At 36.9% G+C, this 27,225-nt stretch overlaps 1 protein-coding gene across 2 annotated transcripts; it reads left to right on the top strand.

The window, feature by feature from the left end:
• The first annotated feature begins 326 nt into the window (after window positions 1-326).
• l(3)L1231 (lethal (3) L1231) lies at window positions 327-20,733 on the top strand. Of its 2 annotated transcripts, XM_034977801.2 has the most exons (12): window positions 327-492; window positions 793-907; window positions 2,128-2,903; window positions 4,045-4,266; window positions 4,718-4,884; window positions 5,621-5,733; window positions 6,469-6,709; window positions 7,420-7,588; window positions 7,873-7,980; window positions 8,424-8,513; window positions 14,295-14,419; window positions 15,361-20,733. In XM_034977801.2, the coding sequence occupies exons 2-12, from the start codon at window positions 876-878 to the stop codon at window positions 15,412-15,414; spliced, it is 2,097 nt and encodes a 698-aa protein (XP_034833692.1). In that variant the 5' UTR covers window positions 327-492; window positions 793-875; the 3' UTR covers window positions 15,415-20,733. The 2 variants fall into 2 exon arrangements, with proteins under 2 accessions (XP_034833692.1, XP_069360882.1); XM_069504781.1 differs by lacking the exon at window positions 327-492 and having other exon boundaries at window positions 512-907.
• Window positions 20,734-27,225: the final 6,492 nt, after the last annotated feature.

Below are 27,225 nucleotides of genomic sequence, written 5' to 3'. Positions count from 1 at the left end.
AGGCCATAGATTATTCAACACACTAGATGTGCGGGCGAAACGGGTAACATTGGTACTGTAGCGGGGGTTTTTAGAATGCCAATTAAAACGTTTTACGATAGACGAATGTGGTCTCCTTTATTTTGTGGAAAGAAGACGCTCCAACTGCAAATTTTCAAAATCTGAGTGTAAATTTTTTAATAAGCACATATTTTAACTCACAATGTTGGTGTTTGACATATTTGCAATGTTACTCGTGACTACTCTATGAGTTCAATGAAATTATTTTTACTGTTACTGAACGAAACATTTTGGCTGCCATTTGCTTTTATCTGTCAAACTTTTGATGTTTGATGTTATTGAATAAAAGTTTCAGGTTTTTGGAAAAACTCCTCGTTTTTAAACAAATTTGCGTACATATTTATCTTTAAAAACTACTAGATTTAGTGCGTATAAACAAGTTTACAAAGTTATAAATGCAAGAAATGTTCCACGAATCGTCTAGATTATAATGTGAGAGTTATACCTGATACTGTAAAAAAAACATTTCAAGAGTCTCATTGTGTGGTTATTCAAGCATTAATATACATTTAATTATCTTATAACCATGTTTTAATATCCAATTATTTTGAAAATTGCGTTTAAAAGTGATTTTCTTTAAAAAATAATAAGCAATAATTAGTGTCTGTGACAGATGTCATTGTACTTGTCATTGCATAGAATTCTTATCTTCAAAAGCAAAATAATACGTATTTTGTATCAAATACAAACAATATACGCTGATAATGCATTAAGAAAACCTCCTTATTTCAGCATGAAGCAAAGGGACCAATTCAATAGCTTCATGATTCACAAAACAAATTGTATTCGTTGTTAGGTGGTAAAATGAACACAGTATGTCTTATTTGAGTGCTTCAGAAAATGTGGGGTAAGCTCTTGTTTAATTCAACATTCTAATTGTATGAACTGTACTTTTGTTCTGTGAGTTGTTGTAGATATTGGTTAAGTTATAACATAACTGCCGTCCTTGTGTTAACTCTTGCATTAACCTGCAACTTTCCACTACAATCTCATTGACTTTAACGATTGTCATGTATGTTACATGCTTTAAACTATCTTAAAACCAAGTGGTGGTAGTCAGTAGAGAATTTTCAGGAAATTGAAATGTATTGAGTTGTCGAATTAGTAACAAATTAACAATAATTAAATGTAAATGCAATATTTGTATATAACATTGTCAATGAATATTTTAAATCACTATTAAATATTGCAATAAAGTTGCAAGCTAGCATTGGCAACTTTGTGGCTACATGATTGCATTTAGAATTCGCCAAAAGTGTCATGGACCTTATGTGTATATGATTTTATAATAAATAATTACCTAATTAAAATCATACTAATATTATAAATGCGAAAGTGTGTCTGTCTGTCAGTCTGTCTGCTAGCCTTTCACGGCCCATCCGTTCAACCGATTTTGACAAAATTTGGTACATCGATTGCTTGCATCCTGGGGAAGGACATAGGCTACTGTTTATCCCGGAAAATCAAAGAGTTCCCACAGGATTTTCAAAAGGTCGCGGGCATCAGCTAGTTTATAATATACTGATTTTATACCAATTATTTAAATCATTTGCCAGCTGGGTACCTGGTGTACTTTGATCACCCACTGTACCAGTTCTTTTCTCCATACACATTCCAAATTGTAGAACCTACTCCCTTCGACTGTGTTCAACAAATTTCTGAACAGCTAGCTAGCTGGTTGCTTCCTCTGGTTCTGGCACTTAACATCAGGTGACCTGCCTGCTTGTTTGATCACTATTTATGCATTGCAGCAAAGAGAGGGGAAAATCAAAAATAATATATAAGCAATAATGTCATATTTTTTGTGATTTAAATTTTTTCATGCATAAGCTAGTAATATTATAAATGTGAAAGTGTGGATGTTTGGATGTTTATTACTCAATCACGCAAAAACTGCTGAACGGATTTGGATTAAATTTGGAATGGAGATAGATTATACCTTGGATTAACACATAGGCTACTTTTTATCCACATCCAGGGATTTTGAAAAATGTACTTCATCCACATGGATGAAGTCGCGAGCATCAGCTAGTAAAAATATAATTAAAATTAATATGTTTTTAACAGTTTTAGTGGTATTACCCAAAATATATCCGATGGCAGTTGTGCGACTCAATACAAGATGGCAGTTGACAGCGTGTCCGGCTGCGGTGGTGAGGTCATGTACATTCACGACTCTGACAATGAGCAGTCGTACATACCTCACATCACGGACAACTTTTTCCATACCAAATATAAGATAGATCCCAACGAGTTGTACACGTTTCACGACTCTGATGTCGTTGCTGGGGAGATAACTGTCAGTCATACTGAAGATAATTATGTTTATCCTGAGAATAATGTTGATGTTAAAACGAAAATTATTCACAGTCCAAAACAAACAGAAACAATTAGTTCTCCTCATTTGACTAATGGAATTGTCAAAACTGAAAATAAAGAAGTTTTAAATGGACATTACAAACCAACTTTGAAAAAGGTTACTCCAAATCATATTGAACCGAAAACAGTGAATGCCAAAGTTCCAAAAGCAAAAACTCACAACAATAGTTTACCAAAAGTGACAGAAGTGCGCCGCATAAGCGTCCCAAGCGCTCAAAATCAAAATTTACAGAACTCGACTAATTCTAGTTCATCAACCAACCAACCAACCAATGTAAGCACATCTAATGCTAACACAAATGAAAAAGGGACAGGAAAAAAAAGTAGTTCAGAAACATTTTTGGATGTATTTAAGAGAGAACAAGGGCTTACTGCGAATGCTGTGACAATCAAAACTGAACCGATCAATTCTAGTTCACTTATTACACTCAAACCTCCAGCGCCGACTAAAAAGCCTGCAGCAGGTATAGTTTGTCTTATACTGTATAATATGTATGTATATTTTATTATAACAAACATGTAAAATTGCATTAGAACATTTATAAGTACAATATTTTTTTTTTAAATAAAGATACGAATTACATTATGTTAAACTTCATTGTCCTTTTGTTATAGCATTAAACCATGGATATACACTCTAAAAACTAAAGATAAAAGAAACAAAAACTAAAAATATCATTTAAATAATAATAAATCTAAGCAGTTAGTAAATTATGTTTAACTATTGTTATTCATAGTGTTATGATGATTATTATTTCCTGTAACTATTATTATTATTCCTAAATTGTAATAAGTACAATCCTTGAAAATACTTCTTAAGTGTATATTTTAGTTTTTGTTTAATTGAGTCATTATCAATATTTTGTTAAAATGACTTTATTTTGACTGGAAGACTGGGAATTTTTGCAACAATTTATTAATACTTAGACACTGGTACTGATTCTGAGCACACCAAAATTTTAGAGTATTTGCACCCTATTCTTACTAATGTTATATGAAAAGGACAGACACAGTTTGACAGTTTTAAATTTAATTTAGAGCTGTCAAACCTCTTGATTGCTTAAATTTTTAGTGTGTACTAAAATTTAGAGTCTTTAAATGTAAAATTCATATTGTCCTTTTTTAGCAATATTAAAAAGAAAATTATGCAGATACTCTAAATTTAGCTTAGAGAAAAACAATGCCCCAATATTTATAGCACTAAAATCGTTATAGACATAACTAGCAATCAATTGATTTTGATCCAGTTGCATGAGTTATGATCACAATGGGATTTACATTATAATGCTGCCGATTCTTTTGTACACAATCTCTAAACTGAACTAAAATAACACGCCTTAATCTATTGATGTCCCTGTCATAATGTTGCTTGCGGAAAAGGATAGCACTAGATTTAGACCTCTTATATATGTTAATAGAATCGGCCCCATTATGTCGTTAAATCACAAAATAAGCCTAAAGGCCTAAAGCCATTAGCATGATAATTCGGAAAGGCATTCGAACCAGTGGTAGATGCACATGACGATTCAAAAGTACTTGTAAAAATTTAATTGAATAAAAATAGTTTGTTTTAAATTGTTTGCTTCATTTTTTTTCTGGTTTCAGCAAAAACATCTTACGCGAAACCACGTAAAGGTAGAGGGCCGACTGTTCACGAGGCATTACAACGGATACCGTCTCAATCCCGAGCACTAGCCGTACCGAACCTGAGATGGCACGCACCGGGCGAAGAGATGTTCCAATGCGGGCCTCTGGACGGCAAGACACCCAATGCCTTCCGCCAACTCGACAGTAGCAGTAGCGATGACGATAATATACCAGAAATTGGTAAATAGACTTTGCCAATTTTTATTTTAAAAAAAAATTTGAAGAGGTAAGATAAAGTATGTATAATTTTTTTTATATGTTGTATGTGATTTATTGACCTTGAATATTATTACAAGACTAACTAGCTGATGTCCGCGTCTTTGTCTGCACTGATTCTGATGATGATTTTTGCAAATCTTATGGAATCTTTTTAATTTAAAAAAGTGCCCCTAAGAGAGTTTGCAGAGAGCTTGAGATTGCAGTCAAGGGCTAACTTGTATCTGAATTTTTAAAAAGAAGTATTTTTTGAATCTTAACCAAAATCGGTTCATCAGTTTAAGCGTAAAACAGAAACAAACAGACTTCGCACACTATCGTTTGAGCTGTTTGTTGATAGATCAGTCAGTCAGTCTGTCTGCTTTTCCTTTTATATATTTAGATAGCTGAAAGTAATCTCAATTATTATTCTCAGACTTAGGTGTCGGTCCAGTTTGCGTAGAGGAAAGTGCGGCGGAAACCCGCGGGGCGAGGTTAGCGTTGCGTAGAGCGGCCCTGAGACGAAACGTGGCCAGGGCTACCACCTCGCTTCAACTCGCCCAAGATCATAGAGAATATAGAACACTCGCCTCTCTTATCAAGGTAGGTATTTATTATACTAGGTGTAACCAGACTACTAGCAAAACCTTAGCGTTATTGTACCTAAACACAATCCAATATCAATAACCATTTGCCTCATTTTGTAGTATAAGTGAGTTAGTATTTTTTAAACCCGCAAAGAATAGCGTGTAAAACTCGGGTCAATATCCCACCTACGACGCGGCATTGACTCCGAGTGGCCTACTTACGCGACGTTCGTTGACCTCTAGCGTCAGTTAGATGTTTTATTTATATCGTGAACTTTTACAAAATAAAGGTTTTTTTTAAACATATCTTACAATTTTTATAGTGTTTTACCTACACTTCTTTTGTGCGTTTTTTTTGTTGTTGTTGAGATGGCGCCTAAGGGCGGTTACGCACTCATCCGATCCGAGTCCGTGAAAATACGTTTCAAAGTAGTCATAGAACTATTTGTATGGTAGCTTATGACATGACGTAGATATTTTTTATATCCGTATTTTCATGGATTCGGATCGGATCTCTTCAGGGATTCCTTTATTTCTTTCGAGGTATGGAACCCTAAACAACAACATTAATTAATAAGCAACAACTGAACTACATAAATTAATAACTGAACTACATCAATTAATAAGCCTATGTCTATTTTTTGTACAGATTTTTTTCCTTACTGTACATTTTTAGCTGTCAGAAATGGCCCATTTTTAATGGTTTACTATCTTACATAATAATAAGCCATCTATTGTTTTCCTTCCTACAGAAACAGCTGAGTCAAAGTTCGTCGTCTCGTATCCCGCCTCAAACCATGAATCACTTGCTTGCTATGAGAGGAATGTCGTCTGTATTGACTTTGCAAGAACGGAGAAGATTAAGGTAAGAGTTGCAGTAGCATGATTACAGTTCATGACAGTTAGGGTACTTCTAACAAAACGTCGAGGCTGCGACGTCATTGGCAGTCATCAAATGTTAGTACATTTGATGCAGGTAGCCCAAAAATAGACCTATTTTTCTATAATTTCACGTCACATCACAACTGTTATGATTGGCTGGATTTGTGCGATTCTTGTTGCAACAATGCATTGTAGCCAATAGTGAGCGAGCGTCAACCAATCGTGAAGTAGCTGTCATTCTACCGCAATCGAGTAGCTGATTTATCTGCTTTAGCGGATTACACTGCTAAGCTACTTACTTTTTTTATTTTCAATCATATCAGAAGTGGAAACTATGAAAGAAAAACCACTGGGTAACACCAATATTATTTTTATTTCGTATTACAATAATCAACGCACGTCCGTCCCGCACCGGGTCCCTATAACGCAGTGAAGTTGGCTTTCCACTTCATCCTGCTTCAGCTTTACTGCCGACGCGAAGTTAGCCGTCAGGGTTGCCCTCGCATGGCTCTTCCCTTACATTAATAAGGTTCGCTAGCGAATTTTACAAAAATGATCTTAAATTACATAAAGTTAAATTACATGATGTTGTATGTAAAATCATTTAAAAGCAAACACTACATGCACATTCACACAATTTACATGGAACAATTATTAATCAAATAAGTAAAATGATACAAAACGTAGCTAAAAACTTTCCTTACGTTTATTCGTACAGACAAAGCGGTTGGTCAGGCGGAGAGAGCGTGCGTTCAGAAGCGGCTACGTGTGCTGAAGAACGCTGCTCGCAAACCCCGCTGCCGTGCAGTCGATACTGTCTGTCGCACGTGACTCTAGCGCCAGAACAGAGGCTATACGCGGCCTGTGCTGCAGTGTTCGCGGGCGGCGAGCGCTGCAAGCAGTCGCTGTTGCCGCTGCAGGACCAAACTCCACTGTGTGCTGAACACGCGTGGAAGCGGGTGAGTTTTTTTTCTCATGTATTTTTCCGGTTTTGACTGGATCGGACAGTCATCAAGCCAATGGGGCCGATTCTCTTGTACACAATCTCTAATCTAAACTAAATTAACAAGTCTAAATCTATTGCTATCCTTTTCCACAAGCAACATTATGAAAGGGATAGCAATAGATTAAGAAGTATAATTTTAGTTTAGTTTAGAGATTGTTTACAACGGAATTAGCCACACTGACTTTTATCCAAGACTATGTTACGTTCATATAACATGGCTCATAAAATTCGTTCTCGCTCTAAGAGCATAATATTAAGGTGGGGATTGATTTTTGTCACACTTGAACCAAGGGCTCGAATGATACATTACAAACTAACGGTACAAGTCAGTCTTTGGTTTGAGTTACAAAAACTCGATACATTACACCAAAATGTTACAAGTCAATCTCCAGCTTTACGCGTGATATGTACTTACTTCCTCACTCTTTACCTAGTTTTCTTTGATAATTAATAACTAATTTGTGTGTTTCCTAAATACATGCGACTGCAATTTACTGATAAATAATTATAAATAAAATAATGGTACATAACTTTCAGTCGTGTCATATACTCGTCGTTGAAGGACTATTTATTGCGATATGTGATTTAGTAAGCAATCTTATAACGGTTGTTCTGTTTGGTGGCCATTTTGAATACGATTGGAAGTAATGTTTGGATTTCCAGGATAACTACGAGATGCTGAGTCGGGAAAGTAAGCCGGCAAAGCCGGTGCGCAAACGCGCGTGGGCGCCGAGCGCGCGCGCGCCGCGCACGCCGCGTGCTCCCCGACGCGCCAAGCGGCGCCGCAGGCTCGTGCCCAAACGGCCGCCCAACCACTCGCAGTCTCTATCCGGTGAGTATATTATGATGGGATGACATGATCACTAAGATCTTAAAACTCTACGTCACATTTTCAATATCCACTCGATTGTCGATTTTTATTCGATTGTTTTTTTTGTGAAGATGAATAAATCGCAAAATAGATTCTTCAATTTTTTGACTGTCGATTTTTTTTTGCAGCAATCGCCAATCGCTGGTAGTGCCATTCGCAGTATAAAAATACTACAAAAGTAATTTGTTGAAATAAAAAAATTGCTCGCTTCGCTCGTACTAACTTGTCACTCTATTTCATTCTAGAAATCAACGTGTGTTCGAACTCGTCAGCGTACGATAGCTCGGAAGACACCGCAATGGGCGGTCTGAGTGAGAGCGAGTACATGACTGCGACCAACTCACACGGGCTGGGTATGTATCCAAAATGGACAACAAAAAAACTCTTGTTGTTTTATTCTTTTAACTAGCTTATACACAAAATTTGAACCTTTATTTCAACCCCTCAGGGGTTTGAATTTTCAAAAATCCTTTCTTAGCGGGTGCCTACGTCATAATAGCTATCTGCATGCCAAATTTTATCCTGATCCGTCTGAAATTCGGCATGCAGAAAGCTATTATGACGTAGGCATCCACTAAGAAAGGATTTTTGAAAATTCAACCCCTAAGGGGGTGAAATGAGGGTTTGAAATTTGTGTAGTCCACGCGGATGAAGTCGCGAGAATATGCTAGTCCTTTTATATATTTAGATATTAGGATGAAGCAATTTCCGACCAAGTGGGAGAAAATAATCTTTTTGACCCCTTCCGAAAAATTTGTCAAGGTAAAAATATTTATATAAGTTTCTCGTTTGACAGAAGTGGGACAAGTCCCGCCGGACGACATCCTGGACCCGTCGGTATTGAACCAGATACCAGATGAAGCTTTTACCGAGTTTTTTAATCAAGGTAACATTTTTGAAGACAATAATATAAACTTAAAGTTATAAAAGAAATAATTAAAAAAAAAAACAAAAAAACCCCGACTTCGGTTTGCATTGCACCTTTTTCAACGCGCACATCAAAGCGCATAAAATCCGCCATTTTGATTTTTTAAGGGGAAAGGAAGTGTCAAATCGCGAAAATGCTGTAAATTTGAAGAAAAAGATTTTCTTTCCTAAAGCATTAATAGCTATTAAATACATGTAATAAAAAACTTCAATTTGTGAAGATCATAATGACCTATATCACATTTGTTCAAATTATCCCGTTTTTTGAAGAATTGATGTTGAAAACATTGCTATGATCTACTTGTTTTGTTGTTTTTTTCTTTAACGGCTAAACGTGTTAAATTCAAACCATCACAAAACAATATGTTTAGGTTATCTTATCATTTTAAATTATTGGTTTTAAACTAAATGTATTTCATTTCTTAAATAATCTAAAACGAACGGAAATTATTCATTTTCTTGCAGGCGCTAAATCCTGTCAGTAGCCTTTTGGCTTTCATGGCGGGCGGAGCTGTGCGCATCCATTTCTTCGTAAAATTACGCTCTAAACTTATTATTTTTGAATGAAAGTTGTGTTTATATGTACTGGTAATGGTTGAATAATAAAATAGGGATTTATTTATCTCAAAATGAAGCCTGCTCACTACTCAAATTTATTTTAAAATTATCGTAGTATTACGTACTAGTTGTGAGGTTGTCATAGATTATGTTGACAGACAGTAATATTTTCTAAGTAAGTATTATACCTATGTGTCAGATCCATATTTGAATTTCATTTCATTTCATTTCATTTCATTTCAAGTGGCAATGAGCGCTCGTAATTCGAAAAGCCAATATATATTTACAAAGTACGATCCCAATTCCCAAGGTACTGGAATGGTGACCTCGCACCTGAAAGCGCAGCGTTAGAAGACCCCCTCTAGGTGGACAGACGAATCAAACGAGTCACAGGGAGCCGCTCGATTCAGGCGGTGAAAGACTGTGCCATGAGGAAGACCTTATTAGAGACCTATGTCCAACAGTGGACGTCTGTCGGTTGATGATGATGATGATGATGATGATTATGCCTTTCTTCTTCTTCTTAAATTTTGAAAAAAAAAATTTGAAAGTATCTGGCATAACCTGTTAACTTGAAGCCTTAATAATAATTATTAAGGCTATTTCAAATTAAATTGATATTTAAAACTAGATGATGCCCGCGACTTCGTCCGCGTGGATTTGGGTTTTTTAAAATCCCCTGGGAACTCTTGCGAGATAAAAAGTAGCCTAAGTAGCCTTCTCTGGGATATAAGCTGACTCTGTACTAAATTTCATCAAAATCGGTTAAACTGTTGGGCCGTGAAAAGCTAGCAGACAGACAGACAGACACACTTTCGCATTTATACTATTAGTATGGATTATAAGAAAAAGATTTATTGCCTCTCAGCCCTCTGAGAGACGTTAGGTTAAGTGAACACGAATTATGACAGTTCTGTGTTCTAGCGTAAGCTTTAGGTCTTCTGATAGCGTCAACAGTGACATTTCGGCTGCCTAAAATCCAAACCCTGTAAACGACATCAGACGAGATCGCAGGGTGATAATTTAATTTATTTTATTTTAAGACTAAGTATTTTCAGTAGATTTTCTAGTAGTTAGACCTTGTTAAATAATGCAGAAAAAACATTATTGTATGCAAAGTATTTTCCTTGCAAACATTTAACATGTAGGTACCTATAGTACGTGACAGGTCGAGATGGCAATCGGGGTGGGGACGTCACCCGCGCTATCACGCACCGGGTTAGCGTGGGGGCTGTGCGGGTGTGCGGGGCGACCCCCTGCCTTATACCCCGATTTTCATCTGTCATTTTCTCATCATTCATCTCGCGTACTATAGAGCTTATTGCCTTTCCTATTCTTACTTTTAATGCATTATTAAACGTCTTTACTGTTTTGATTTGGATTTTAGATCATGGGTTATGTTTTTAAAATGGTCACAGCGACTTACTAGGCTTTGAATTGGTTTTCTCATTGTATAAGGTGCACTTACTATATATAGCCTGCGACAGGTTGAGGGTAATCGGGATATGGCAAGGGGACGCGCCGTACACCCGCACGTCATAAGGCGCACGACTGCACCGGGTTAGCGCAGGAGCTGTGCGGGTATACGAGGCGTTCCCTCCCCGATTACCATTTTTTCAACCTGTCGCTGGTTTAGAGGTATCAAAATTTCTGTTATATGGAAAACCAGAGGATGCCCGCGACTTCGTCTGCGTGGATTTAGATTTTTAAAATCCTGTGGGAACTCTTTGATTTTCCGAGATAAAAAGTAAAAAGTCCTTCCCCGGGATGCAAGCTATCGCTGTACCAAATTTCGTCAAAATTGGTTGAACGGATGGGCCTTGAAAGGCTAGCAGACAGACAGACAGACCGACGGACGGACAGACAGACACACTTTCGCATTTATAATATTAAGTAGGTATGGAGTATAGATATGGATGTGGAAGTATAGATTTTAATGCTGTTTTCCTTACAATAATGGGAGATACTATTGAAGTAAGAATTATGACATAAGATAACGATTTTTCAAAAAATGTCATTTACTGGGTTTCGATATGGGGCGGTCGGTTTAATCAGGTTCTAAGGTAAAAGACTCAAGTGAATGAACAAATCACAGGTTTTTACCATAAATAAAAACTACCAGGAATTAAACCAGCTGATACAATTTTTTATGAATAAGAGTTTTTAAGGGTTTCCGTACCATAATCGTAAAAACCAGCCAAGTGCGAATCAGACTCGCGCACTAAGGGTTCCGTACTTCAATCGTATTTTATCGACATTTTGCACGATAAATCAAAAACTACTTACTAGATCTCGTTCAAACCAATTTTCGGTGAAAGCAAACTTTCATGGTAATATCATCATATTTTTTTTTGTTTCATCATTCTAGTATTTTAGAAGTAACAGGGGGACACACACACACACACACATTTTACCACTTTGGAAGTGTTGAAGTGTTACAAATTATTCAGTTTGGAAAAAAATTATATTAGAAACTTCAATTTCATTTTTAAAGACCTATCCATAGATAACCCACACGTATGGGTTTGATGAAAAAAAATTATTCAGTTTCAGTTCTAAGCATGGGGAACCCCCAAAATTTACTGTTTTTTTCTATTTTTGTGTGAAAATCTTAGTGCGGTTCACAGCATACGTCTACTTACCAAGTTTCAACAGTATAGCTCCTATAGTTTCGTAAAAAAGTGGCTGTGACATACGGACGGATAGACAGACAGACATGACGAATCTATAAGGGTTCCGTTTTTTGCCATTTGGCTACGGAACCCTAAAAATGGAACCCTTATGGTTCGATTTGCTCCGTCCTTCCGTCTGTTTGTCTATCACAGTCGATTATTTCCGTAAGAGTCGGTTCCCACTTGTCGGTTGTCGGGCCCGGATTTTAATCGGATGTTCCAGTGGCAGAACATTTTTATATGATGCACGCTTGACTAAAACCGATTTTGTGTTGGCGCCGACAAGAAATGTCGGGTGTTTTGCCAGCCCTCTACGTTCGGAATAAAATCGTGTCGGATTTTGCTCGCCTATGAGTAAGTATGACGCTGTTTACAAAGGTCCTAAGCGACTTATAAACTACTAGGTGATGCCTGCGACTTCGTCCGCGTAGAATTAGGTTTTTTAAAAATCAATCGTCAACTGTAGGTGTTACAATTGACGGTATACGACAAACATTTACTACTTTTGCCTCTATTCTCTCTCTCCCTCAGTCGAGTTTTTTTTTGTTTTTTGATCTTTAATATATAGAAGGAAAACGTGACTGACTGACTGACTGACTGACTGATCTATCAATGCACAGCTCAAACTAATGGACGGATCGGGCTGAAATTTGGCATGCTGATAGCTATTACGACTACGACACATATATATATATATATATATATATTACTATTATGGATTGTATATATATTGATATTTATAATAGATATGTATATGTATGATAGTTATGTATGTATTACTGAAATAGTTAGGTACTTATTAATTAATTATATTATATTGTTTTATACTACTTCATTTTTCTGTATTGCGTGTAAGTACTATCCAACACACCTAGTTTCTCCTTTCACCAAAGGTTGCCTGGTAGATTGCTGTGAGCAATAAGGCCGCCTTTGCATACAATCTTTTTTTCGTTTTAGTTTCTTTGTCATGTTATGTAATATTTTTTATGTGCAATAAAGTATTTCTATCTATCTACGACGTAGGCATCCGCTAAGAAAGGATTTTTTGAAAATTCAACTCCTAAGGGGGTGAAATAGGTGTTTGAAATTTATGTAGTCTACGCGGACGTAGTCGCGAGCATAAGCTAGTCTTATATAAATTCTATTTGTGAAACTTGTCATCAGCTTCAATTTTCTTCTGTTCTTATCAATTTACTTTTCCAATTAGCTGTAAGTTTTCCTGTTAAATAAAAAAATATAAGTATAACAATAATTAATACCGCGCATTATTTTTGCTCTTTTTGATTATTAAATAATTTATGACTATAATATAGATACACAAAATAATAAAAAAATACTAAACGATGCCCGCGATTTCGTGGGCGTGGATTTAGGCTTTTTGAAAATCCCGTGGGAACTCTCTAATTTTACGGGTTAAAAATTTGCCTTAGCAGACAGACAGATACACTTTCGCATTTAGTAACCAACTTCCAAAAAGGAGATGGTTCTCAATTCGGCCCGTTTTTTTAAATGTATGTACACCAATTTTTTCGAGGTTTCGTATTCGTTCATTTACTGGAGTCCTTTACCCTAGTACGTTAAAGTACTAAAAGTGCGTGTTAGTAATTAGTATCAGCTGATCAAATGTCAATAAATTGCGCCAAAACCAAACGCCAAAACAAAAATTGCTAGTTTCAAGGTGAAACGGCAACTGTCATTAGCGAATGCAATGGCCTTAAGTATTTCATGTTTCAATGGCTCAACCGATTTTGATAAATTAATTGATACGTCATTAGATTAGTCTTGATGGCGCGAATGTCGCTAGGTATAATGCGTAAAAAAATTATTTATCTATTTGTACCAAAAACATTTACAATAAAAAGAAAAAGATTAAAAAATTACTCCTCACGCGCCATTTTAACTCTATGGGTCAGCTGGCATATCAAAAGTACGGTTTACCTTTGAAATAAAGACTAAAATCGTACTTTTGACATGAAGTGTAATAGTAGATCATAATAATGCTTTTAATGTGTGGGCAGAGAAAGGTGCACTGCATACCACAGTCAGGGTTTTTTATTGCAAACTATGAACATCAACCTTTAGAAGGAGAAAGCGGATTTGTAGAGCATTATCTCTATCGTTGAGACTGACAAAACATCATATAGGTATGAATGACAGAGACAACGCTCCACAAACCCGAAATCAGTACTCTTATTATAAATGTGAAAGTGTGTTTGTTTGTTGGTTTATTGGTTTGTTGGTTTGTCCTTCAATCACGTTGCAACGGAGCAACGGATCGACGCGATTTTTCGCATGGGTATAGTCAAAGACCTGGAGAGTGACATAGGCTCCTTTTTATCCCGGAAAATAAAAGAGTTCCCCTGGGATTTTAAAAACCTAAATCCACGCAAACGAAGTCGCGGGCATCAGCTAGTCATTCTAAAGGCCGATGTACATTATTTTCTGCCGCGTACTGTACTAGCGACCGGATACGTCAGTTTCTGTTGCCATTGAGATTATTTTTTGTTTAGCGGAGAGTGGTACAACGTTTGGCGAAGGTCTGGAGCTGGCAGCGGCACTAGAAGCCGTGCTGGACGAGCGAGCCTTGGACATGGTGGACGTGTTCCCACAGTCGCACGTCCAGGTTAAGGCCAAGGTTAGTGACGGACGGAGTTAAGACAAAGGTACCTTAGTTTGTACGAACGCTACGCACATATTATATTGATGACCTCCCTGGCACAGTGGTAAGCATTATCATCATGATCAACCCATCGCCGGCTCACTACAGAGCACGGGTCACCTCTCAGAGTGAGAAGGGTTTTGGCCATAGTCTACCACGCTGGCCATGTGCGGATTGGTAGACTTCACACACCTTTGAGGACATTATGGAGAACTCTCAGGCATGCAGGTTTCCTCACGATGTTTTCCTTCATCGTTAAAGGCAGTTATATTTAATTAATTAAAACGCACATAACTCCGACAAGTTAGAGGTGCGTGCCCGGGATCGAACCCCCGACCTCCGATTAAGAGGCGGATGTCCTAACCGATTAAGAGGCTATCACAGCTTTTTTTTTTCAGTGGTAAGCACTGTTGTCTTATTAGTGGGAGGTCCCGGGTTCCATTTTCATTCCTGGCAGGGGTTTGGAATTTTGTAATTTCTAAATTTCTGTTCTGGTATGGTGGGAGGCTTCGGCCGTCGCTAGTTACCACCCTACCGGCAAAGCCGTGCCGCCAAGTGATTTAGCGTTGCCATGTAGAAACCAAACGGGCATGGGTTTAATAAAAACTGCCATACGCCTTCCATTTCCCCTTTCAGATTTCCAAGGAACATAAAGTTTTTTGTGTTGTTTCGGATTGATTATGCTGCGTAGGCCCTACTGGCCGCTACAGCGTCACCGGGGGGTGGCGAGCGCAAAGCTCCGCCTGGGGGTGAGCCCGAGGGCTCGGAGAAATAATTCGAGAGGTCGGGGGCAATGTCCTCTTAAGGGCGCCTCCTGTGAGGCTCGGGCCACGGCTAAGGATGACGTTGGGGCTTAGGATGACGTTGGGAAACTTTTTTTTTTTTAAGTGGAACATGAAGTTTTTATCCCTTCACAGATGCAGGTACCGGCCGCGGTCACTATGGAGATATCCTCGAGCGCGCCTTCATAACATAATAACTCATACATCTTATGCTAAGCTAAAACAAACCTTATGTACTATATACTTAGGAACAAATTCGTTAATCGTAGTCTCAAGTTTCTTCATGCTTTAAGTTCTCGTGTGTATGTCTAGTGAATAGGATTTTGGTGAGTGAAGTTTCAAAAGTCGAGTGTTTTACCGCCGCACTCAGAGTCGCTAATCGTTACTTAAGATTGAGTTAAAACGAGACAGATTTATGTGAAAGATATAGCTCTGTCTCGTTTAGTAACGGTTAAGCTAATCTGAGTACGGCAGTTAGTATGAAATTGTAGATAAGGGAGCCCCGATAAATTATTTTGGAAAATAATATCGATTTTATTTTATTTATATGAAATCCATGAATCAATGTGTTAGATTTTTAGATTAATTTTTAAAGGTAAAATTTAATTGGCATTTAAATTAATGTTAGTTTTTGAATAAGTAATTACGTCAGTATTAATAATAATTATTACTATTTTTTTATTAATACTATACTGAGCACGCGTCATTTTGCAGCCTTGCATAACAACTGCAATACTCTATCTGCGGAGACGAGTAAGTATAGCGCTCTCTCTAATACGTTATCCCATACAAAATAAATGATAGAGGCATAAAAAACCCATTTTGATTCACCAACCAACCACAAACGAATCTGTTTTTTTTAATTGAATTACGAAATACATTTTCGAATTGAATTTTGAATGTTTATTGAAAACATTTTCAAGTTGGATTTCGAATGTTTATTGAAAACATGTGTGTGATCGTTGGTGCCTCAAAATGGTTAATGCCCACTAAGATTTTTGGTTCTGTCATTTGTATGGGATCACGTACAACTTCTTTCCGCGGATAGGGTTATATTCCTTTATGAATGTTATGTAAACAATAAAAAAAATACTCTGTTTTTAAATTGTAATTTCTTAATAGATTTGTCGGTTCTCACTTATTCTAGTTAGCTAAAGTCTAAATGAGCTTGTGCACAATATATATAATATTTTAATTTTCCTAAACGCATGGTATTTGAGAAGTAGAAATTTTCTTTTCAAAATTAACTAAAGACTAAAAACAATTTAATTTTACTAACGGTTCAATTCCCATGCAATAATTTTTGGCATTAATTTCAAATCATGGCTATAGATACAATATTAATGAACAGTATAAGTCCCGCAAATTGCTATTGCGCTGGAACCATGTCACATTAACATCGAAATGACATCATTTTGGCGTCAGCCAAAATAAAAATATACCATCGGCCCGAAACTTCAGTCTAGTGCTGACGTCACTGTAATGGTGGCCAAGCGCATTAGCAATTTGCGTGACGTTTATCCGCATTAAGCGTGTCAAGGTAGTGTAATTCTGTGATTGCAATACATTTAATAAGATAACGGAACTGCTTGCTTTAGACTGTTCTCAAGGTGTGACTGGTGTTTGATGAATGATTATGGTGTTGAAATATTCCAGCAATTCTAAGTTAATACATGTATGTAGGCGCCTTAAGGGTGAGATCTATAGAGCGCACTCTGACTTAGCTTAAGAGAGACAAAACAAGACAGAGCTATATTTCTCGCATAAATCTGTCTCGTTTTAACACAATCTTAAGTCTGAGCAAAGTCAAAGTTTTTCCCCAAAGGCGCCATTATGTAATTAATTTTAAAACTCCATTTTTATTTATAAACATTTTAATATTATTGATTTCATGTTGTAAAATATATTCGTAGACTAACACTACTCATATGAAATAGAAATACCCGCTTCTTTATTATAATTTAAAACATTCTATAAACCTGTTGAATGTAGAAAAAAAATTGTTTTGCTCTGTCATAAGACAGAAACGCATATATAGTTAGTGCTACGTTACAAAAAGAGATAGAAATAACCCATAATATTTTCCGTTGGGCCCGGGTTAGTAAATTATAAATCAGATTTAGATAATTACTTAATTTGAACCCTATGTCTCTTATAATAAAGCTTATCTGGATGTACCTAATAATTCATGTATCCACATTTGATAGTTTTGTCCTGTTTTGTCGTGTGTTATTTTAAACCAGTGCGAGCTAGACAAAACATTGTTACTGTCGCAGGTTTATAGAACGTTTTTAATATTAATGAATGAAGGCAATAGTGTATAAACAAAAACCAAATGAATGAAATGAAATACATATTTTTGTAAAAATGTTTATGTTCCTATAATAGTAGTCGTTCACGCGATTTGTCGGTAGTATTAAATTTTAATTGGTAATTTCTTTTTTTTTAATTGGATGGCTAAATGCAAAAAAGGCACATGTCACTTCATACCCAAATAATTTTATCATTTTTAATCGCTATTTCTATGTTTGGTGTAAGATAGGCACATTCTCGTTTCCATACATTTACGAGATTGTCAAAACATGGTTTAGTGCAAAAAAGGCACTTGTCACTGTCGATTAAAGTGTTGCTAAGCGATTAAATATTCATCATCATCATCATCATCATCATCATCATCATCATCATCAGCCTGTGGACGTCCACTGTCGGACATAAGCCTTCCCTAAACTGCGCCACCACACTCGGTCCTCAGCCTTCCGCATCCAGTCACATCAGGCGTCCCCACACTACACTTATTTATATGCGGTCTCCACTCAAGGATTTTCCGGCTCCAACGGCCATCGCCTCTACGATAGGCATGACCTGCCCACAGCCACTTCAGCTTGCTAATAGTTTGGAATATATCAGTGACCTTAGTTTTCCTGCGGATCTCCTCATTTTGCATTTTGGAGTAAATAATATGTAAAAATATTTAGGTAAAAAAGACAAATTCCCTTTTTGTATTTAGCCATTCGTTTAATCTTGTAATGCCGCGTTGACATGGTAGAGAATGAAACTCAATGAGGAGGTTTCCAGGCAACGTTCTAGAAAATTTTCATAGATGGCGCTGAATATATTACCACCGCTAAAGACGAAAAATTTTACCTGTAATTTATATTATTTAAATTTATATATGATTTATGCTTTAGGTCGTGTCAATCAATGACATAAAAATATGAAGAATTAAGAGTAACTATTTAACCTATGGACATATGCTTATGTCAGTCTTAGATCTGTGGCATAGATAGTATAATTCCTCTTTCGTGGCGACCTATGCGAAATATACAAGAGACATCTATGAAAATTTTATTGAAGCTGTCCCTGAAACTTCCTCATTACCGTGATCACCATAAGATTTATCATAGTAGGTAGATGACAAGTCACGAACAAAATGTCATTGATCAAGTGGTCCCGTTTGCACACATATACATAAAAAAGTCGCTGAGACTCTGCGACTTCACACCACTCTTTGTTTATACTGGGGGGGGGGGGGGGGGGGCGATTCTCGTGTACACAATCTCTAAACTAAACTAAATTAACAGGTCTAAATTTAGTGCTATCCTTTTCCGCATGCAACATTATGAAAGGGATAGCAATAGATTAGAGATTGTGTACAACGGAATTAGCCTCATTGTTTATAAATTTCTTAAAAAATCTTTGTATTGATTCACAAAAAAATGTCTCTATCTGCATAATTTTTCGGTCTCGTAATTAGAGTTAAAAAAAATCTCCGAACTAACCGTGTCAACGCGTGTTTGGGAAACTGGACATTGGGAAGTACATAATAATATAATAAACATAGGGAATTTGCATGCCTTTGTATTGTATGAACAATATAAATACTAAATACTGAGCTCTATAAAGCGTACTTTGACTTTGCTCAGAATTAAGTTTAAGTTAAAACGAGACAGATTTATGCCAGTGTGATATTACGCTATCTCGTTTTAATAATGTCTTAAGTCTGAGCGAAGTCAAAGTGGACTCTATATAGATCTCATCCTAAATGAATTCTGAGTACGCTCAAAGTCAAAGTACGCTGTATAGATCTCAGCCTTAGATATTCACCCACGTCCACGTTATCATAGTTTTATTTATTTAATACCGGATACGCTTAATTCTCCGTAAGCTGTACCTGCACTTTCGTTTGTAACAATATACAGATAGCAATAGTGTTAGAAAACGTGTATAATTAATACCGACAGTATAAGTTTAGATATCGATAAATCTTGATTCTTAGATTATGCTATTTTTAAGACTTACCATACTGCTATAGTTCATTTCTTGGAGCCCGCATGAGATGCGATGCACCAATTTTAAGAGTATTTTATATCCTCCCCGTACAACTTCAAATCGCCCCATTAATCACTTTAAATGCCCACTACTGGAGCTTATACTGTGATTGCATAACTAGTAGTGCTATTTGAGCACGAGACATATGACTGTGCAATGTACAAAACACATTTCAGTGGGGTGTGTGATGTAGTATGATGTAGATGTATCGCAGACCGCGATGTTGCAACTTCAATTCATTGGACTACTTGTTTTGCGATCACTGTAACTTCCCTTCGAGGATAAATCACTCCCAGATTATCCATTTACCCATTTAAACAAATGTTTGAAATTCGCCGGTACCTATTTTTTCCAAATAAAGTAAAAACCAAGTAATCCATTAAAACACAGGCTAAATTGATTTATATACGCACCTTTTTACTGTACATTTTTGTTGAGAGTGTTATCTATTCTATTATCTTACCTTCCAATATTTTGAAAATTTGTGAATACAACAATTGTCTATTTAGTAATTTTTTCTGTTAGATAATAATAATTAATCGTTTGCCCTAGACTATTCAATATAATATACCCCTCTAGGTATATATCAGTGTCAAAACATTTACTGTCGGTTAGTATGTTAACTTGCTAGTTATTTATTTTGTTTGTACTTTTGTAGATGAATTCGAACTGACTGCGTTGAATAGGGAGATCGACATAAAATAATAGTTTAAGTGAACATTGTGCACCCTTAGCTTTATAAGGTTTATAAGTAGAAAATGGTCATGTTATGTAGTTTTCACAGACGATTCAATTTGATTGGAGCCGAATAGCCCGACCAGGTAACGGTCTGGAATTGAAGTCGAGTATCATTACGTAAATAATGATTAGGTTGGGTCTAATAAACGTTTAGAAATTAACAAAATTGGTCTGCCGAACTAAATTGAAGTCGAAATGATTGATATATTTCTATAAACATACTCATGCTCAGATATTTGGAAATGTTTATCAGCCTAATCACAACGCTCCCAAGTTCCGACCTAGTTGTTCCAACCACGTCGGCAGCAATGAGATCGGGTCGTCTGTTAATACTAATAGCGGAGTCCGAGAATGAAACGCGTAAAATCTCATTTTAATGTTGTCTATAGTTAAAATGGGTCGTAAAATTAAAACATTACTTTATTAAATCTTTAGTTTTTTTTTCGTTTTTTGTATTTTTGGTTTCCTATCCTCTTAGCCTAGTATAGTTTAACAGACTTTAGTGTAAATTTTCAAGTAAACAATAATAAAGCTAATCCTGAGATCTATAGAGCGTTCTTTGACTTACTCGTAGCTCAGACTTAAGTTTCAGTTAAAATGACACGGATTCACGTCTATGTGATAGATTTTTCTCATTTTAATTGTAAGCAAAATCTGAACAAAGTCAAAGAACGTTCTACAGATCTCAGCTTAAGGGTGAAATCATAGAACGCACTCTGACTTTACTCAGACTTAAGTCACAGTTAAAACGAGACACTTATGCAGATATAGAAGTCTATCTCGTTTTAACACTGTCTTAAGTCTGAGGGTGAGTTCTATAGAGCGCAGTCTGACTTTGCTTAGACTTGAGACAGAGGTATATCTCTCACATAAATCTGTCTCGTTTTAACTAAATCTTAAGTCAGAGGGCTTATCAATAATCAATCAATAGTCAATCTTAAATAAAGTGCGCTTAATAGATTTGAGCATTAGTGTCTAAGCACTAGCAATTAAACTTACTGAAGTCGGCCGTCATGAATTAATTTCTACAAGTTTAACTACTAAAAGTAAAATGACTTGCTGCGGGCGTTTACATATGCAATTGACTTGCCGGAGCTGATTTCTGTAAGTTTCGTGGCTAGATTGACGTAACACAAGGTTTTTTGTTACTAGAAATCTTACACTCAAGGCTTCTAAACAATATCATTTTCTGTACACGCTAATTAAGCTCGAACTGTAAGAAAAACGTGATATTTTCTTAAGTAAAATTTGCGAAAACTAAATATTCCATACAATTCGGTCTCGTGTTTTTTTTTGCTTAACTTTAGTTTGAATAAGCGTGTATGGAAAAGCATATTTTTGCTTTAAATTGACTGGGCGTAAATACGTCACTTGAAAGAAAGAAAACCGGGATTTGAAATATCCATTCTCCATATCAGTATGGCGAATGGATATTTCGCTATTTCGAGAATGGATATTTATTTACGCTCAGTTATCGTTAACGTGAGAAGTTATACCTACTCATAGCTCTGAATGAAACCCTAACGATTAAGTAGCTTCCTTACTTTATTTGAAATATTTTAACATCACTTTCTGAAGTTCTTTTTTTGTTTTTCAGTATTCTTCCATCTAAATCTCATCAAAGCTCATAACATTTAGGTACTACCTATTTTCAGAATCATTTTAATCATAACGTCATAAAAATCATTAGTCTAATACGCGACAGGACACTAAGCAATCGGGGACGGAACGCACCGCGCTAACCCGGTGCAGGCGCGGGTGACGTGGGACGTCCCTCCGCCTCATACCCCGATTGCCATCTCGACCTGTCGCGAGCTATAAGTACCGGTTTGCGGTTTTGTCGTGGGCTCTTTGAATATGATTGTATTTGTAAAATATTAAAAACAGTGTAATATCGGTGTATTAGAAATGTGTGAGATAGGTAGGTACATGTAAAATAGTACCTTTAATATAAATCAAGCTGCGTTATTACTTTTCAGTATTTGGATGCACACACCACACAACACACTATTGATATTTGCCGCATTTGGTGTGTAAAATCCAATTTATTGTTAAATATTATATTAGATAAGATAGATTTTTTTAAATAATTTATATTATTTGCTACAATTTTAATTGTTGTAATTGGTTCAATTTATGGTATTCTTGCTGCGACTGAGTATTTTACGGTCGATATTATTTATAATCGATCTATTCGTATCTCGATGATCTGTCGATACTCAGCAAAGTTACTTAGGCTGAGATCTACAGGCTGTAACCAGAACGCTAGCAAAATCTTAGCGTTATTGTTATACTATCTAAACACTATCCAGTATCAATAACCATTTGTCTCATTTTGTAGTTTTAGTGATTTAGTATTTTACAAACCCGCAATGTATAGCGTACAAAACTCGGGTCAATGCCCCGACTACGACGCGGCATTGACTCCGAGTGGCCTATTTACGCAACGTTCGTTGACCTCTAGCGTCTGTCAGATGTTTTATTTGCAATACCTATATCGTAAACTTTTACAAAATTATAGGATTTTTAATATTTTTTTTGTAGTCAATAATCATCAGTGCTATCTATCACCTGTCTTCGTTTTTGCCGGCGTTCAACCTGTATAGAGCGCACTTTGACTTTGCTCAGACTGAAGACATTAAAAAGAGACAGCGTTGTACCTACTTATATCGCTGCCATAAATCTGTCTCGTTTTAACTGAAACTTAAGTCAGAGCAAACTATAAAGTACCTACGCTCTATAGTCACAGCCTTAATCACGACTGATTATGAGATTTACTTAGATGCTAAACGACAGTATAAGTACAATACTATAGTAGCCAATGGAGTGCGTAGATATCTAGTATTTTTTATTGGACAGCTAAACCTGAGTTTAGCAATTCAATAAAAAATACAATTTAAACAATTTGAGAAAACATTGAAATTGCTCTGCCGTGTGTCTAGCGTCTGGGAGATTATAGTTGACGCATTTTAACTGAGTCGTCGAGTTATGTATCTGTTTCACTCGCACTTACCTACGACCTGTAAGTGCGAGCGAAACAGACATATAACTCAACGACTCAGTTTAAAATGCGTCTATAGTGTATGTAGGCACCAATTTTATTTTTTTATTTCCCACCAAAGACTGAAAAGTAATAAATAAAAGTTGGAAGATTAATATAGAAAACTGCTACCTCTTTAAATGCCTGATATATTTGTTGACGGTCTTGTCCAATGCGTGTCCTCTGTGAAGTGATGTTGAAATGTGAAATAAACAAAAAATGTTACTCATGAAACGTTCGATTTTTCCATTTTAATGTCTCAAGAAATCCTTCCAAGAAAAGTTTGTAACCTTACCTACCACCTCCTTATCTAATAAGGTTTGTCGCATACTTACCGGCTCTTCTCAATAGAATTTGCTTTCCGAACCGTCATGACGTAGTATTAATAGGAGTCACAACTTGACCTACGGAGTTTGAGTTTGCATACAGACGGAGGGGAGCGCCGAGTGGATCCAAGTATTTTGATGACAACTTAAACTCAGCTTTAGACATAAGTATTAGTGTTTAAACACACTATACCGAAAATACGCAACCGAAGTTCGGCGTGACTACGCCTGCAATCAGTACCTCAGTACCCTTATTATAAATGCGAAAGTGTGTTTGTTTGTTGGTTTGTCCTTCAATCACGTCGCAACGGTGCAACGGATTGAGATTTTTTGCATGGGTATAGATGAAGACCTGGAGAGTGACATAGGCTACTTTTTATTATCCCGGAAAATCAAAGAGTTCCCATGGGATTTTTAAAAACCTAATTCCACGCGGACGAAGTCACGGGCATCAGCTAGTGTATTATAAAATATTACTGACTAGCGACCCGCCCCGGCTTCGCATGGGTGCAGTGTAGATACTAATGTGGTGTCAGTGAGATTTCAATTTTCCTAGGGATCTCTAATTTTTTGAGACTTAAACTATACCTATAAACCTTCCTCTTGAATCACTTTATCTATTGGTGAAAACCGCATTAAAATCCGTTGCGTAGTTTAAAAGATCTACGCGTTCATACATACAAACAGCGGGAAGCGACTTTATTTTATACTATGTAAAGATGACACACAAAACCGAAATTACGTCGCATTATTTCTCTATTAAAATCAGCCACGGAACTTCGGTCGCGTATTTTCGGCATGGTGTGTTAAAACACTTAGGTACTGAAATTGGTACCTACTTATGGGTACTAACCTACACATTGGTTCCACTTCGCCCTACTATACTAAGGCCATTACGAACGTGCGAACTGGGTCATAAATCATTTTTATCAGACCTCTCACTTGCTCGAACCTGATCCTCTGGTGTTGTGTGTAATAGTATAAAATCGATTGGTTGATAGTCGATAGCATGTAATATAAAGCGCCCATACTTTTTACCTGGCCTACTACCTGCATCCGAACGGCATCCTTTTATCGATAACGCTTTCGCACAACCCTATACTCGTAATGATTTATGACCCCGTTCGCACGTTCGTAACGGCCTTGGTATAGTGTGTGTGTTACGCCTAACGCTGCCTGGCCATACACGATCAAGTTTGCAGCGGACTTGAAGTGACACGCTACTTGACGATGTTTGGCTATCAGTGTGCTTGATGTCATGCACACTTGCCGGTGTGTGGCTATCAGTTGACTGAACGTTGTGACGTTAACGCCAGCAACGTGGTGATCTCATACACTGTAGACAATCTTCCATCAACAATAACTTCAGAATAAAATGTACTTTTCTTCTCTATGTTCTTCCCTGCCTGTCTGAATACTTACTATTTTACAACTGCTTTGTTTTTTCAGTAGATTATGCAGGTCAGATGGCAATAGTCTATCAAATGGTGACTGAATTTTTTTTTTTTGTAATGGTGTCAATAAAACACAATTTTTACAGCACTTTACTTTTATTTTTTTTTAATTAACAGCATAGTAAAAATTATCAGGTGTAGAATAGCTGAGAACCTATTATTATAATCTAGATTAAAAATGCTTAATATACCTGATGAAATAGGTAGGTACCTACCTATATTACCGTTCTTGAAAAATATTAAATAGGTACCTACTTAATGGTAAAAACATTATTTTCCTAACGACTTAGGGATGATTTATGCTAACACGTGGCGGGCACGAGCCGTGCCACGTACGAGGCGTGGACGAGGTACGAATCCAAAACATCACGAACATTTTATACATATAAAGCAATAATTATGCTTCACCGCGTGGCGTCCGTGTCTCAGCAACACGGACGCCACTGTGAAGCATAAACTGCTTCATGTAAAATGTTCGTGATTTTTTGAATCCGTGCCTCGTACGTGGCACGGCTCGTGCCCGCCACGTTTCAGCATAAATCATCCCTATGTCGTTAGGAAAATAATGTTTTTATCATTAAGTAGGTACCTCTGAACGCATACGCGACTAGAAATCAAGAACGTATTTTTCAGTACCTACTGAAAATACGAGCATATTATAATGGTTGGTTGGTTGGTTTCCACCGCATTTTAAGAGTATTTTAGGTAAGTACCTAACTACATACCTACTGAAAATTTTGCGTGTGTTATAATGTGCGTTCTGCTTTCTATTTTAACCTGAGTATTTAGCAAAATTTTCTCTAGCAAATATCTCGATTACTTATAGGTACATTTAATTTTCTGAGAAGAAAACTTTGGTCTCATAAGTAATGTACTACCTACACCTAACATAAGTTAGAATCGTCTATAGTTACTCAATACAATATTTTTATAACTTAACTAGATTTTAGTTTTCCTACCCCTATTACCTACTTTCTAAGTTTTGTATAGTAAGTAGGTATGTACTTATACGGTACGCGGCAGAAAGTAATGAACATCGACCTTTAGAAGGAGATAGCAGATTTGTAGAGCATTGTCTCAGTCGTTGAGATCGACAAAACGACATATAGGTATGAGTGCCAGAGACAACGATCTACAAAGCCGAAATGTCATTCTAAAGGCCGATGTCACGATGTACTTAGATTAGGTACTTTCTGCCGCGTATTGTACCTACCTACCTACTAATTTTATTAAGGGAACATAATTTTTTTATTGTAACTTATGTGTAGTGAAATAAAATGATCAATTTACTGTATTGTTGATTTTAATCTTTTTCTTTCCCCGGTTTCCCCATGTTAAGATTCCGTAGACACCGATCGATGGTCCGACCACGAAGGTATCTGAAGATCACAACACATCGACTGTGAGCCTGCGGCCCCAGGTGGGAGCAGGTGCATCCTGAGGGGCGGGCAGCCTGCGCGATGCAGTGCCATACATTCCATGCCCTCCCTGGCGCAGTGGTGAGCGCTGTGGTCTTAATAGTGGGAGGTCCCGGGTTCGATTCCTGGCAGGTGTTTGGAATTTTATAATTTCTAAATTTCTGGTCTGGTCTGGTGGGAGGCTTCGGCCGTGGCTAGTTACCACCCTACCGGCAAAGCCGTGCCGCCAAGCGATTTAGCGTTCCGGTACGATTCCGTGTAGAAACCAAAGGGGTATGGGTTTAGTAAAAAACTGCCATACCCCTTCCAGGTTAGCCCGCTATCATCTTAGACTGCATCATCACTTACCACCAGGTGAGATTGCAGTCAAGGGCTATCTTGTATCTGAATAAATAAATAAATAAATGCCGCGCGGCACCTGCGGGGTGATTGCCTACGTATCTCGCGACAGGCGTAAATCTCGCGATCATTGCTGTCAAACGTCCGACTAGAGAGAGACAGCAATAGCCACAAAGCAAAATAAGAAGAAGAAGAAGAGAGACAGTAAATGGACTGTCGCATTGCTACTGCTGTCGCTACTGCAACGTTTTACGTAATCACCCCTGCTCTGGATTAGGACACGTCCACGCGTCTATCTTACAATTTCTTGTAAATATGTATTAAGTTTGTTTTGTATTAAATTTGTTCTACATATT

Source organism: Maniola hyperantus, chromosome 18, assembly GCF_902806685.2.
Source record: "Maniola hyperantus chromosome 18, iAphHyp1.2, whole genome shotgun sequence".
In the NCBI taxonomy this organism is placed as follows: domain Eukaryota; kingdom Metazoa; phylum Arthropoda; class Insecta; order Lepidoptera; family Nymphalidae; genus Maniola; species Maniola hyperantus.
The sequence above is the reverse complement of the archived record's forward strand: the minus strand, read 5'-3'. Positions and strand labels throughout refer to the sequence as shown.